Source organism: Lepidochelys kempii, chromosome 8 (assembly GCF_965140285.1).
Source record: "Lepidochelys kempii isolate rLepKem1 chromosome 8, rLepKem1.hap1, whole genome shotgun sequence".
Lineage (NCBI taxonomy): Eukaryota > Metazoa > Chordata > Testudines > Cheloniidae > Lepidochelys > Lepidochelys kempii.
The window spans coordinates 40,971,297-40,981,827 of NC_136387.1; the positions used below are offsets into that span (position 1 = coordinate 40,971,297).

The following is a 10,531-nucleotide window of genomic DNA, read 5'->3' on the forward strand; positions in this document are numbered from 1 at the left end:
CCCTCGATCCCAGCCCTGAGGACCCTCCTGCACCCCAAACTCATCATCCGCAGCCCCACCACAGAGCCCACATCCCCAGCCAGATCCCTCACCCACCCCGCACCCATCCCAGAGCCCTCTCCTGCACCCCAAACTCCTCATACCTGGCCCCACTCCAGAGCCCTCATCCCCTCTCACATCCCAACCCACTGCCTCAGCCTGGAGCTCCCTCCTGCAATATGAAGTCCTCATTTCTGGCCCCATCCCAGAGCCTGCACCCCCAGCCAGAGCCCTCACCCTCTCCCGCACCCCAGTCCCCTGAGCCAGCCTGGTGAAAACGAGTGAGTGAGTGAGGGTGGGGAGAACAAGTGACAGAGGGAGGGAGGGATGAAGTGAGTGGGGCGAGGTGTTGGAGAAGGGGCAGGGTGTGGGTGGGGCCTCAGAGGAGAGGTGGGGCAGGGGGCAGGACAAAGGTGTTTGGTTTTGTGTGAGTGTAAAGTTGGCAACCCTAGGGCAGGTAGGGTTGCCAGGTGTCCAGTTTTTGACTGGAACACCTGGTCGAAAAGGGACCCTGGCGACTCCAGTCAGCACCACTGACCGGGCCATTCAAAGTCTTGGCAACAGTGCAGCAAGTCTGAGGTAGGCTCCCTGCCTGCCTTGGCTCCACATGGCTCCCAGAAGCAGTAGCATGTCCCCCCTCCAGCTCCTACGCATAGGGGCAGCCACGGGGATCCACATGCTGCCTCCCACCCCAAGTGCTGGCACTTCAGCTCCAGTTGGCCAGGAACCGTGGCCAATGGGAGCTGTGGAGGCAGCGCCTGCAGATGGGGCAGCACGCAGAGCCACCTGGCCGCGCTGCGTAGGAGCCGGAGGTGGAACATGCTGTTGCTTTGGGGAGCTGCTTGAGGTAAGCGCTGTCTGAAGCCTACACCCCGACCTCCCCCACAAGCCTCAACCCCTTGCCCCAGCCCTGATCCTCCTCCCACCCTCCAAACCCCTTATTCCCAGCCCGGAGCCCCCTCTAGCACCCCAAACCCCTCATCCCCAGCCCCACCCCAGAGTCTGCACCCCCAGCTGTAGCCCTCACACACCCCGCACCTCAACCACCTTCCCCAGCCCCCTGAACCCCTCATTTCTGGCCCCAGCCCAGACCTGCACCCTACAGCCCAGAGCCCATACCCGCTCCCACACTCCAAGCCCCTGCCTCAGCCCAGAGCCCCCTCCCATATTTTGAAGCCCTTGGCTCCACCCCCCAGTCTGAAGCCCCTTCCTTCACCTCAAACCCCTTATCCCTGGCCCCACCCCAGAGCCCATACCCCCAGCCGGAGCCCTCACCCTCTCCCGCATCCCAACCTACTGCCTCAGCCTGGAGCCCCATCTCACACCCTGAACTCCTCATTTCTGGCCCCACCCCGAGCCCGCACCCCCAGCCAGAGCTCTCACCCCTCCCACACCCCAGCTCCCTGAGCCAGCCCAGTGAAAATAAACGAGTGAGTGAGGGTGGAGAGAGCGTGCAACAGAGGGAGGGGGGATGGAGTGAGCGGGGGCGGGACCTTGGAGAAGGGTTGGGGGAGGGGAGGGGAGGGTCTTTGGAGGAGGGGTGGGGGAGGGGTGGGGCACAGGTGTTCAGTTTTGTGTGAGTAGAAAGTTGGCAACCCTAGGGGCAGGGGCAGGGCAGGTGGTAGGGTGACCAGATGTCCCGATTTTATAGGGACAGTCCTGATTTTGGGGTCTTTTTCTTATATAGGCTCCTATTCCCCCCCCCCCCATCCCGATTTTTCACATTTGCTGTCTGGTCACCCTAGCAGGTGGCAAAATGTCACAGGCCTGGTAAGTAATCATGGAGGCGATTGCCATCCTGCATACAGTTGCACAAACCCACTTGGCCAACTGTTATTATTTAAGTGCCAACAGTGAGCTGGGAACAGAACAGGGCACAGTCCAGACCCTGCCTTAGGGAGCCCACAGTCAAGTATACAAATACCACAAACACACAGGAGACTCTAGAGGTCTTTCTCTCACCCTCACACACACACATACACACGCTCGTTTTCTGGGGTTGTATTCACTAGAACATGACCCTGCGCTAGGACATGGCAGACCCCCACCTTGCAGGCAGCATAGGATGGAGTGAATGGGGGGAGGCATTGGAGAAGGGGCAGGGCATGGGTTGGGCCTCAGAGGAGGGGTGGGGCAGGGGGCAGGGGAAGGGTGTTCAGTTTTGCGTGAGTATAAAGTTGGCAACCCTAGGGCAGGTAGGGTTGCCAGGTGTCCAGTTTTCGACCAGAACGCCTGGTTGAAACGGGATCCTGGCGGCTCCAGTCAGCACCTCTGAGTGGGCCATTAAAAGGCAGCATAGGTGGGGCAAGCGTGCTCAGCATCATGTTAACAGGCCGTGGCACACCTTGATGTTGTACCTAGTAACAGTGACAGCTGATCTCACCTGGCCTTGCCTACGCTGCCGGCAATGCTACCAATTCCTCACCCAAACCAGGAGAATTTAGGCACTAAAAGTCCGGTGGTACAGCGGGGCTAAGGCAGACTCCATGCCTGCCCTTGCTCTGCGCCACTCCCGGAAGCAGCTGGTACATCCCTGTGGCTCATGGGGGGGAGTGTCAGGGGTCTCCATGCACTGTCCCAGCCCCGAGCGCTGACTCTGCAGTTCCCATTGGCCAGGAACTGTGGCCAATGGGAGCTGCGGGGGTGGTGCCTGCAGGCAGGGGCAGCATGCGGAGACCCCCTAGCCCCCCTGCCTAGGAGCCACTGCCAGAGGGATGTGCCGGTTGCTTTCGGGACCCGCCCAAGGTAAGCACCGCCTGGCTGGAACCCACCATTGTCCTCCCACACCATAACCACCTGCCCCAGCCCAGAGCCCACACCCCACACTCCAACTGCCTCCCAGAGCCCACAGCCTTCACCTCCTCCTGCACCCCAACCCCCTGCCCCAGCCTGGTGAAAATGAGCTAGTGAATGATGGTGGGCTACAGCGAGCAACGGAGGGAGAGGGAATGAAGTGAGCGGGAGCGGGGCCTCTGAGAAGGGAAGGGGAAGGGGCAAGAGTGTTTGGCTTTGTGTGATTAGAAAGCTGGCAACCCTACTCAGAATTGCCCCTCAAGCTGTCTCACAGTCTCTCCCCCTTCCCCAAGCCCTCACATTCTCTCTCTACTCTCCTGTATACCTCTGATAGTCTCTTTCCCCCTCCCAAATACTTCTCAGGGTCTCTCTCCCTTTCCCCCCAATCCCTCTCAGTCTCTGTCCTCCTCATCTCCTCCTTTGGGGCTTCCCTTTCTCCCTCACTGGCCCAGAGTTTCCTGCTCTGCCCCCCTCCCTTCACTTCCCTCTGCCAGCTGCTCTTCTCACCAAGGCCCCTCCCCTGGGTGTGGATGCTGCCGCAGGCTTTGGGATGTCTTCTCCCAGTTCCCCTTTGGGTTCTCCTTCCCTCTCAGTGCGTTCTCCTGTACCCCCACTGCCATGTTCTCTCTCTCCCATCCAGCCACTGTCCTAGTCCTAGCCATGCCAGTGGCTGCTGACCCACAGCAGCTTGTGTGGGGAGAAGGGAGAAGTGCAGCGGTATTGGTGCCCAGGTCAAAGCTACAGGCAGGACCACATGAGAGCAGGGCCTGAGGGACCAGCCAGCATGCATGGGGCTGTGGCCTGGGTCCCTGGGGAAGTCAGAGTGAGTCCAGCCCTGTCGCCTCATCCCTCTCATCTCCAAAGTCAGGTACACAGAGCAGGGAGGCAGCACACAGTCCTGTGGCCAAGCAGACAGCCTGAGGCTCCAAGGAACTCTCTTAGCATGAAGATCTTCTCTTCGGAAGCATTTGGAGCTGACTTCTCCTGGCAGGGGCTGGGGAGAAGTAGGCAGGGGCAGTAAGGCAGTGGGACTAGCTGTGTGTGAGTCTTACCTGCTGCCATTGTTGGCTGTGTATTTGTTTCCCCTGTGATTTGGTTTGGGCTGGAACTGGCCCTGATGCAGCAGAGACAGCAGCTGAGAGATTTGCTGTAAGACAGGAAGAGTCTGTTGATTGCATGCAATCACCACTCAGGATGCTTCCTGTCAGGATGTCCCCTTCTCGCTGTGCTAGCTCTTTATAGTGTTTCCTTCTCTTGCAGATGGTTTGGTATTCCCACTTGGAGACTGAAACTGAAAAGTGAGCAAGCAGCCCCCCAGCCTCAAGCCCCAGCGCTTGCTGCCTCTGCACATCCCTCTGACTCCCTTCACAGCACAGACTGTATTCAACTACACTTATGCGTAGGGAAAACAAACCAGGCATCACTCCCTCTCTGTGTGACAATCCCCCCTTCCCACCAAGCTCCCCTGGCCTGTCCCTGCAGTGCTGAACTCAGTCGGGGGCGGGGGGCAGGGATTTTGGTGTGCTGACTGCCCCACTGAGCCCCTGACATGTCCCAGCACTCTCCCAAATTGGCCCGCCCTTTGTGCAGGGTGAGGAGAGGCTGGCTCCAGGTTGTACCCTGGGAATATTTACCCAGACAGAACACGTCAAATTCTTCCCGCAGTGAGCCCTCTACATGCCCAGAGATTCACAGGAGACTGTGAAGGATAATATGGCCCTTCAATCTAACACAGCCGAGAGGCAGCTCCTACCTGAACAGGAGGCGACTCCATAGCAAGTTCTCCTGTGGGGTCCTGCTCTGCAAGTGCCACCATAGACAGCCTCACTAGGCTTCTCAGGAGGTGCTGGTGGGGATGGGCTTCCCTGGGCCCTGTGTCTGTCTTGGCAATTCTCTGTCTCTTCAGAGTCATGTCTGAGGGCTGCGTAGTTGGCAGTGAGAGGTCGCAATTCTCATCTCCCAAAGGCTTCAGCTGTGGCTTGTCTAAGCTTCTGGAGTGAGTTTGTGCATCTTGAAGGCTTGAGCTCTCTTTTGATGCATTTCTTAGCCTGTGTGGGTGGAAGGGTCTGCACTGTATTGCAGGGAGATTGAAGGCATCTTTCTGTTCAGCTGGACCTTTCTGGTTTCTAAGGGTCCTGTACAGTGTTGGGGTTAAATGAAATGGAGTCTGCAGTGGTTCATCCCAGGAACTTTCCTTCAGCAAAGCTTCTTCACAGGAGCGAACTTGCTCAGCCTCACTCTGCACAGCTTGCCTGTTTCTGAGTACAGGGACTAAATATATATCTGTTTTCTGAATGTGTTTGTGGGGCTTCTTGAGCTGCTGATGTCTGTGGGCATCTTCCGCTTCCCTGCAGTTGTAGGCCATGTTATCTTTCTTCTCTCTTTTGCATATAGACACAATTAAAGCCAAAATAAGAAGAAAAGTGCCTAATAGCACAACTAGGCAGATAACAGTCACCATGGATGGGCTCAGCATCTGAGCCTCCTGGGCTGAGTTTGTCAGCTGGTCAAGATGATTTCTGAAACTTAACTGCACAATGGCTTTAGCCTGTAGAGGTGAGTTCCCTTGATCCCTTACCAACACCCCCAATTCCCATTCCCTGCCAATGAGGCTGCTGGCATTGCCGCTGTTGATAAACACCTGCCCTGACAGTGGATCAATGAGAAACAAACTGGCATCATTCCCACTCAGAATATCATAGTGAAGGGCCCCATTCAGGCCAGAATCTGCATCACTGGCAGATATGGTGAATAGCAGAGAAACGTTTGAACTGGGTGTTGGTGTCATGGTGGTTACTGCTGTACCTTGGGGGCTGTCGTTCCCTAGGGATAGCCACAGGCATCCGGTCTGTGCATTGACTAGAACAATGATCCTTGCTTTGCCTCCCACCAGCACTGGCTGCACGATCACTGGGGAATTATCATTCCTATCAAGCAGACTAACCCTAACAGAAACATTAGACACAAGTTTGGGGTGACCCCCATCTTCTGCTGTCACCAGGAATTCCAGACTTGTCATTTGTTCATAATCAAAAGCTCTGAGCGCAAAGATTTCGCCAGTTTTTGAATCAATAGAGACCAAATCTGAAACAAGGAAGTCCTGGATGCTATAAGTGACTTTTCCATTAAAATCTAAGTCAGCATCGTGAGCCTTGACAGTAATCAGGTAGGATGGAGGCATATTGTTCTCAGCAATGGTGACATCATATGTAATTCTTTCAAACAGTGGTGGGTTGTCATTGACATCACTGATGCATACAGTGAGGTGTTTCCTCGCGGCTAAGGAGTGGTTCCCATTGTCCTGGACCATTAATGTCAGGTTATATTCTGCCCACCTCTCCCTGTCCAAGATGGCATTGGTCAACAGCATATAAGTGTATCTGTTGGTCCTTTTCAATTTGAAATGCTCAAGTCCTTGACTAAGGTAACAATGCACCTGTCCATTGTTTCCAGAATCAGGATCGCTTACTGTCACCAGAGCAACAAAACTGTCCTTAGGAAGAGCTTCAGATAGCACTGGCACCTGGGCAGCCCAAGTGATGTGCACATCTGGGGCATTGTCGTTGACATCCAGGACCTTAATGAGGATCTTGCAGTGTGCTGGGATAGGGTTGGCTCCAAGATCCCTGGCTTGTACATCTACTTCATAGGTATGATTTTCTTCATAGTCCAGGGGGTGTCTCAGAACTACACTGCCTGTCTTGGCTTCAATGATGAACATGTTCAACACCTCCAGTGAAGCATGTTTACTGAGTGAGTATTCTACCTCCCCATTGGGACCCTGATCAGGGTCAGTGGCTGTAAGGTTTATAAGAATTGTCCCAGGCAAAGCATCTTCCCAGATTTCCACTGTCAAAGAACTCTCTGCAAACATGGGGCTGTTATCATTGGAGTCTAAAACAATTACCCTAAGTAAGGTTGTGCCTGATTTTGGTGGTTCTCCATGATCAAAGGCAGTCAATACTAGATCAAAAGAAGAGTGGAGCTCTCTGTCCACTTCTTTAACAACTACAAGTTCTGCATGTTTAGTTCCATCAGATCCAGAAATTATATCCAAAGCAAAGTGGTCACTGGGTGATAATGAGTAAGAGCAGAGGGCATTGGAGCCAGTGTCTGGATCGAGGGCTCGGTCCAGTGGTATTCGTGTTCGTAAAGATGCACTCTCTGATATTTCTAGTTCCAGCTCAGGTTTTGGAAATCGGGGTGCATGATCATTGATGTCCAAGACCTGAATCTCCACGTGGATTAAAGCCAAGTGTGTGGCAGCCAGCACATCAAAAGAGAACAAGCATGGATCGTTGTGCCTGCATAACTGCTCTCTGTCCAATCGCCCTGCTGTGCTAAGCAAACCATCTCCAGACCCAACACAGACAGGGAGCTCCTTGGGAAAATGCAGCTGCTGGAAGGTCTCTACTGGTTCACTTCTTTCTTTCCAGCCAAAATCCTCAGATAATGTCCCTATCACAGTTCCACTTGGCACTTCTTCTAACACTTTGTATTGCATAGCAAAGGGGGCCACCTCCTGGCAATCCACAAAAAGGAAAAAGTGCCAACACAACACCAAGAATTGAAGCAGAAAGTGTGACAGCAAAAGCATGCTTCTGAGAAAGCCAACCACACTGTTGCTCAGCCCCAAGACAGATGGCTTTGTCCTCAAAACTTTGCACACCCAGACTAAGCTTAAAGAACCTGCCAATCATTTCTGTTTTCACCCAAGGACAGTCCCATTTCCAGATACAATAAGTGTATGTTACCAGCTGAAGGAGGAACAGAAATCCCAGGCAAATCCAGCTACATTGAGAGAAAATCCCCACCTTCTCCACCAGTGCCTAGAAGAACAGGTAGGAGGATCCAGCTGTTGTCCAGGCTGAAAAACTTCAGTGTAGGGGGAAGAGAGAGGAGTCTTTGCAAATACAGGCTGACTCTGGCAATGCAGACTCCAGTCGGCTGCCTGCCAGCACTGGGAAGCAGAACAGCTGCTGTTTCCTAGGGAAACCCCACCTACAGGAAAAGGGAGGAACAAGAGTGCCAGTACAATGCCTTCCCAGGAGTGGTGAGCTTTGTGGGATTAGCTGCTATGTGGCTCTGGGAAAAGTTTGGATATTCATAGAGTTTAAGGCCAGAAGCAACAATTATGATAATTTTGTCTGACCTCTTGCAGAACACAGGCCAGAGAACCTCAGTCAGTAATTCCTGCATCAAGCCTGTAAGTTCTGTATGAACTACAGCAGATCTTTTAAAAAGACATCCAGCCTTGACTTAAAGACTGGAAATGATGGAGAATTGACTGTGTCACTAGATAAGTTGTCCCAATAGTTAATTCCCACCACTGTTTAAAAATGTATGGCATAAACACATGGAAAAATCTGTGTGGTGCACAAAGTCTGAGACATGCATCTCACCATGCCCCATTGCTGCCATATTCGCCCTGGCCCCTTAAGCCCATCCTGCCAAGCAGTTTCCCTAGCACAACCCCAGGTGTTTCTACCTCGTTGACTCCTCTGTTTGTACCACTGCAATGCCCACTCTTCCCTGTCCCTCCTCTGCTTCTGCCCTTACAGCCTTCCTAGGCATCATTGCCACTGCTGCCCTCTCTCACACTTGGCCCATCACTACACCTGTCCCACTGCTGTCCCCCCACCCCCGCACTTCTGAATGCTGATTTTGCCCATCTCACCCTCAGCTTCAGCCTAGTACTGCCCCATTATCCAACCCTGAGTTATCTCTTCCTGTTGTCATGTTAACTTCGACTGCAAACTCTTCAGAGCAGGAGCTCTGGCTTTAAATACTTTTAAAAGTGTTTCATGGGCATCCCAGTTCCTTAATACTACTAATAATTAACCTGCTCTCCTTCGCCTTTGCTCCTGGCACTTAATCTCAAATGCTACCTGGGCATCAGGACACTTGGATGCTATTGCTGTTTCACAAACTCACTGAGTGACTTTGAGCAGTGCCAAGTAGAGCAGGACAGTTACCTCCTGTTTCTTATGTATGACACTCCTGTTAATACACCCCAGAGTAATCTTAGCCTTTTTTGCAAATGCAGCAATTGTTGACTCATATTCAATCTGTGATCCACTCTAGCCTCCAGGTCCTTTTCAGCAGTTCTACCATCTAGTGAGTTATTCCCCATTTTGTAGTTGTGCATTTGATTTTTCCTTTGTAAGTGAACTCTACTTGTCTTTATTGAATTTCATCATGTTGATTTTAGACCAATTCTCTAATTTGTCAAGATAATTTTTAATTCTAATCCTTTCTTCTGTAGCCCAAGGTCCAGTGTGCTTCAACAGCAGCCCTGGGAACTACAAGTTGTGAACTACAAACTGCAGTATGTTGGGAGAACTTCCTGGTTCCTGCCAGGATGTACCCCTTAGAATCAACAGGAAGGAAGTGTTACAATTTCTTGGATTCACTGGCTATTACAAGAGATACATCAAAGGCTACTCCAAACTGGCAGCCCCAATATTCAGATTAACTGCAGGTGAAGCCCAGACCAGAAGGAGAAATCAGAGGGGTCCCACTAAGATACCCAGTACTGTTTGGACAGATGAATGTGACCAGGCTTTCACAGAGCTGAAGACAAAGCTGACTACTGCACTAATACTGGGATATGCCAATTACAGTTTACCATTCATACTCCAGACAGACTCATCCACAGAGGGGCTAGGAGCTGTACTGGCTCAGATTCAGTCAGGGAAGGAGAGGGTCATAGTTTATGCCAGCAGGGGCTTAACTCCTTCTGAAAAAAAAATCCTGACCATAAACTGGAGTTCTTGGCATTAAAATGGGCAGCTGCAGATAAATTTAGAGACTATCAGCTAGGACACTAATTTACAGTACTGACTGACAACAATCCACTGAACTATGTTACTACTACTGCTAAATTGAACGCAACCAGTCAAAAGTGGATGGCAAAGCTGGCAGAGTTCAACTTTGACACAAAGTACCAGCCTGGGAGAAGTAATGCCAATGCTGATAGCCTGTCTTTGTTACCCCGAGAGGAGGTGGCAACAGTTTTGAATGCTGGATGCAATGTGTCCTCCATAGCAACCCAGGGTGAATGCCAAAGGAATGCAATGCAGAGAGCTGAGTCACTCCACAAGCCAGGCATAGAATTAATTCCAGGCCTGCCTAAGAAAGAATTGAGAAGGCTACAGGAAAAGGATGCAGTAATCTCCCACGTAAGGTCCTACTTGCCCAGGCAACGGGCACCCAGTGCCCAGGAGAGGCAGAAGGAAGAAACACCAGTGCTGACATTACTGAATCAATGGAAGCAATTGCAGCTGGTAGAGGGGATCCTTTACAGGAGGACAACAATCCTGGGAGAGGGACAGATCCAACAGGTGGTGCTGCCAGAGAAACTCCAGAGAGAAGTGTTTGAAGCTCTGCACATGGACACGGGATACATGGGCATTGACCATATGGTGGATATCATCCACAGTCGCTGTTATTGGCCAGGCCACCATGCCAGAGTGATGTCTCTCTTGCAAAAGGTGCTGCCTAAGAAAGAGAGGCATCTCTTGTTGGGCCAAGAATTCCTGAAGCTCAATTGGGTTCATGATATGTGTTAATGTTTATATTGGTTATATGGTTATCCAATTTCCTTGTTGTGTAAAGAAGCCATTTTGGGTTCCAAAATGGAACCCTAGTTTTCAAAATGGACTCCTGGGTCATCTGACCCAACCGTCCCACTCTTTTT

General features: G+C 52.0%; 1 protein-coding gene across 1 annotated transcript in view; it reads right to left on the reverse strand.

Annotated features, from left to right (window-relative positions):
• PCDH12 (protocadherin 12) overlaps positions 1-7,747 on the reverse strand; it is a 32,835-nt gene extending 25,088 nt beyond the window's left edge. Inside the window, exons 1-2 of the mRNA XM_073358094.1 lie at positions 4,586-7,747; positions 3,885-3,979 (exon numbers count right to left, since the gene is read on the reverse strand). Of these exons, the coding sequence (XP_073214195.1) occupies positions 3,885-3,979; positions 4,586-7,429 (2,939 nt within the window). The 5' untranslated portion in view covers positions 7,430-7,747. The remainder of the gene's footprint in view (positions 1-3,884; positions 3,980-4,585) is intronic.
• Between the last annotated feature and the right edge of the window lie 2,784 nt (positions 7,748-10,531).